General features: G+C 46.2%; 1 protein-coding gene and 1 pseudogene across 2 annotated transcripts; both read left to right on the forward strand.

The window, feature by feature from the left end:
• The first annotated feature begins 924 nt into the window (after nucleotides 1-924).
• Nucleotides 925-996, forward strand: H257_14680 (annotated as a pseudogene). Its single transcript has one exon. The product of its transcript is annotated as a tRNA-OTHER (tRNA).
• Nucleotides 997-3829: 2833 nt separating this feature from the next.
• H257_14681 (hypothetical protein) lies at nucleotides 3830-4908 on the forward strand (the record flags this gene model as incomplete). The annotated part of the gene is made up of 2 exons (XM_009842571.1): nucleotides 3830-4828; nucleotides 4888-4908. The coding sequence occupies 2 exons, from the start codon at nucleotides 3830-3832 to the stop codon at nucleotides 4906-4908; spliced, it is 1020 nt and encodes a 339-aa protein (XP_009840873.1).
• Nucleotides 4909-5020: the final 112 nt, after the last annotated feature.

Consider the following 5020-nt stretch of genomic DNA (forward strand, 5'->3'; position numbering starts at 1 on the left):
TTGCACTAACGTTAGATAAGAAATGGAACAACGGACGGAGGAATATCTAACTAGCATACTTGTTATTGTTATTACGCTGTAAAGTTAAAATCGCTCAGCGGGCACTTAATGGCCTCGGCCGCGTACTAGCTGCTTTGGCAGCTAGCGGACTTTACTAACTAGCATACTTGGTGGAGTGCATAGCAGCGGGACTGCTTGAAAATTACGGTGGCTATGCATAGTGGACCTCAAAGGCGAGGTAGCTTGGTTACGAAACTTCACATGTAGCGTCAACACCGACTACCGGTAAGACTACGGCACTCCTAAAGGATCAATCCATTCCATCGGATAGATTACTCTGCGCACATGGGATCACACATTACACTACACGCAAAGTATTTCCCTTGTTTCGGTCTTCATTATAGCAGCAAGCAACTATTAGCACTATAATTCCTATCAGTGGTAGCTTGATGAATATATTTCATTATTGACCCTGTCGCAGCAATGAATCCGCTGCTTTCAAACGAGTTTTGTTGACACTAGTTGTTGAACCACCTTTTTGAATGCTGTGAATCTGCTTATTTCATGTACTCGCTACGTACAATGAGCACATAAGGCACACATAACGCACACATAAACGAACCACCACTAGCCTTAACGGCTTGGACGCTCACACTGCAAGTGAGCAGCCTCCTACAGCACGCTGGCGAATCGCCAGAGACCCTAGCATGTATTCATTCCTTCGACACAGCCAAGAGACAGCAACGTCCGCGCCAAGCTGTGTGCGCTACTGTATCACGCAGGAACACACAGAGCATGTCTTGGACGTTGCTGCCTCGTTGGAAGTTGGCAAGGTTGGCTGCCATGTTTGGGCGACCTTTCCAAATCTGGGCATCATGGAATACTATGATGAAGCTTTATGATGACTGCAGTGTGAAATAATGTGTCAGCACAGCCTAACGGTAACGTGTGGAGCTTTCATGCTGGAGGTTGCGGGTTCAAATCCCACTGATGACTCGACTTTTACTTCGAAGTACTTTTATCATTTATGAGTTTGCAGTACAGCATTGAAGGTTGAGTTTGTCCTACAATTCTACCGGTATCACCACCAGCTTGATGAAAACTGGATTCAAATCAGAGGCACAAACTTTAATTCACACTGGTAGTGGTGATAAATCGACGAACTCGCTGTGTATACGGTCATCATGGTGGCTGCATGGTCAACCTTCGTCCCAATCATCGTTTATCCCTAACGTTATTGACTAAATGCCCCAAAAGTTTGAATTGCCCTATTCATTGTATCGTTTCCGTACTCATGGTGGTGAATCTATCCAAGATATTGTGCCAAATCCGTGATTTGACAAGATAAACAACGTGATTTTTGCATTATTCGTACACGTTAAACGACGGGGGTTTCGTGCTGACGAGGTGCCAAAACTCGACTCCTTCGTCTAGACATACGTTTATCCTCGCTTATGTCGCCGAGGATGGCTACGTTAGTCATTTCCCGCAGCTTCCAGTGCCGTACAAGCTATGCCGATGCGCTATTGTACACTGCATCGTACCCCCAAGGAGAAACAACACCACCGTTGCCCCACTACACGGATAACGTAAATGTGCGAATTATATCGATGTGTAGAAACGTACAGTCCATCTTTAGCTGCGCGGTAGATGACCCACCCGACGCGAACTTCCCCCAGAACCCTGCATAACCACTCGACATATTTCAGACCGAAATTGGCCAACTTATCCTGTACAGTACTCCTATACTACGTATAAACTAATGAGACTTGTACTAGAGCATTCACATATTATACAGTGAACTTGAAAAAATACTCGCAAGGGTTGTACTCGAATAATAATATTCATCTGACCTACTGTATGTTTGGGCGAAACGGCTCCCAAGAATTTACTCCGTTACCTACAATCTAAAGTATCGTTAAGCGACACCGGATCTATAATGAGTGGGGTAATGATACTTCAATATCGAGGCTTGACCTTTAAACAAGCTAAATGGTTGTAAACAAAGTCCTCCGTGTCAAGACAATGCCATCGAAAGCATCCTGGGGATGTTACTGTAGTCACACTTCACCTCGTTTTTTTTGGAGAAACATTGCGCTCCAAGTCGTTCGTTACGCGTAACATCTTAGGGCCAGTTCGAAGTACAGTATAGATATTGACCAAAAGTGTCAAAAAGCTGTGCGAAGTACTGATTGTCTCAGGACACTATACTTTTACTCAACGCTTATTGGTCGAATTATATATTTATTCGGTGGGTAGGGTACTTACTGTACCCGGGGAGATGCAGGAACTGGACGAAACACAAAATAACGTAAGGCGAAAATCGAGGCATTCATAGTTGGCGAAAGAAAAATCTGGTACCTCGCAGTCATCCAACTAGTTGGAGAGGGACATTGACTGCTGTACTGACACGCTTTCTATCGCTCTTTGCGGTCTTGCATTGAGAAACTCGCGCCGTTTCAAGCAGTTCCGGATATTTCATTACTTTTGCGGATGAATTTTTTTATTGCATATACGGTATGCATGTTTTTGTGGTACACATACATACATGTCGACATGCGCAAATGTATAACGAAAATGGACGAACTTTGATTACGCTTTTCTCGAGCTGTGTACATACAGCAATACTACTGTAATCGTGCTACAAGATGGTCCATTACTAGCCCAGCCTATGCAGCATGGTCTGTGCACTAGCTCTCTCTGGCATGAGGCATCTAACCTGCATGTACACGCTTGTTCTTGAAATACAGTACGACGAATTTGGCAAGTTCGAAGTTATCTTTCTCTGCAGCGCTGTTGATTCAGGCGACATGCAATAAGGTGTTCTTGATAGATGATGAATGGAGAGTTTCGTGATCCGTTGTGCAGTAATCATTGAGAAATCGCTGACCTGTATGGCGCCTTTCTCGCATGTACGCATGCACAATTTGCAGGATATATAAATCGTTCAAAACGTAAATAGTTGTGGAGATGAATAAATATACGCATACTTAATACAAATATCAACATAAAGGTGTTCAAGCGAATAATAATGTCGCGCTCGTTTACACGCCGTTTGATTTCGTGGAAGTGGCAGCTTTGGTTACTGGTTAGAGTCGCACGTCACAACTTGAATAAAATTGCTTGTATTCCCTCGACAATGGTACACCATGATTTGAATGAATCAAGGACCCTTAATTCTTCATAGTGATGTGTTTGTTTCCTGCCTCCCACATCTCCCGGAGACCACGAGGAGGTTAACGACGTCCGGGCCAAAAGCAATACTATTCCTGCGACACGGAGTGATTTGATTGGTCAAGTCTCCGGAAAATCGGTACTTCGAACTGGGCATCAAGTCACGAACAAATCTATGGCTCAGATTTACGTATTCCCATTCAGGACACATGATCACGACTGATTTGGAGCACTGAGAATCCAATAGAGAACGCGTATAAAATAGATATTGGCAGGAACGTGGATTCTACTACTGGTAATAGTAATATACTGTAAGGTTACCGGTAATTCACAGTACGCCTTGCGTTATTAGGTACTGGAACTATTAATAGTATAACTTTACTGTTAACTCAAGCACACGAAAATAATATGAGGACTCAATGGAGTTTTAGGGATGGATACATTTTCCCCCTTGAGTAGTCACACCGTCTACTGTTCGATGATTGCTCACTACCGTATATACTTCAGAATCCCTCAACGCATGGTCCTCTATCACATGCCCCGGCCATACTTGGAGCCGAAAAATACATCCGGCATCCAACGAGTCCGATGCATAGAAAAATTCCCTCGACTTCGAATACGATTTACATTGTTCAAGTTACCCCATCAACGCGATATGAAGTTTGATCTCATCGTCCTCACTACACTCGCAACTACTGCGACATCCGCCAGACAATCGTACGGATCGCTTAGCAAGGCCGATGTATCCGCCCTCGAACATGAACTGGACAAGTGGAAGGTGTTGTATGGCCCCATTGCACAAGCCAACGGACTCCTTCCCCCAGTCACTGTGAAATCCGCACGAATCAACGGCCATTACGTCGAAGAACTTCAGCGCTTCCACAACACTGTCCAAGACGTCCAAGAAGCAGCCTTGGCCAACCCCGACGCTCAGTTCAGTCCGTTCAACCAGTTCGCCCTCTTGACCAACGACGAGTTCAAGAGTGTCTTGATGACATCGTTTAATCCGCAAAACTTTACCAACGTCGCGCCCTTGCCCGAGTTGGCAAATGAGCGCGCTTCTGAAGCGGACTGGTCGACATCTAAGTGCAACTCTCCGATTACCAACCAAGGCTCGTGTGGGTCGTGCTGGGCCTTTGCCTCGATCGGGACGGTGGAGACTGCACACTGCATTGCCACGGGTGAACTCTTGGACTTATCTGAGCAACAATTGGTCAGCTGTGACAAAAAGAACTCTGGTTGCAACGGTGGCAATCCTTTACCAGCCATCGACTGGATGCAACAAGGCGTGTGCACCGAAGAGTCTTACCCGTACAAGTCCGGCAAAGGTAGTCAAAGCGGTACCTGCCAAACCAGCTGCACCAAGAAGAAACTGAGCATTGGCAAAACCAAGAGAACAACTGGTGAGAGTTCGCTCATGACAGTTCTGCAAAGCCAGGCTGCCGCCGTGGCTGTCGAATCTGGCAACGCAGTGTGGCGCAACTACAAGAGTGGCATCGTATCTCAGTGTCCTGGGGGTCAAGCCGACCATGCTGTGATTGCCGTCGGGTACAACGACGAGTACTTCAAGATCAAGAACTCGTGGGGGACGGAATGGGGTGAAAAAGGGTACATATACTTGAAGCGAGGGATGAGTAGCAAGGGAGTGTGCAACGTGGCCGAGAACATCTGGTACCCTGAATTAAGCGGATCGCTGCCGACTCCTTCGTCTAGCCAGCCGACCCCTTCGACTAGCAAACCCACTTATCCCACTCGCAAGCCGACCCCTTCGACTAGCAAACCCACTTATCCCACTCGCAAGCCGACCCCTTCGACTAGCAAACCCACTTATCCCACTCGCAAGCCG

This window comes from Aphanomyces astaci, assembly GCF_000520075.1.
Source record: "Aphanomyces astaci strain APO3 unplaced genomic scaffold supercont1.60, whole genome shotgun sequence".
In the NCBI taxonomy this organism is placed as follows: Eukaryota; Oomycota; class Saprolegniomycetes; order Saprolegniales; family Verrucalvaceae; genus Aphanomyces; species Aphanomyces astaci.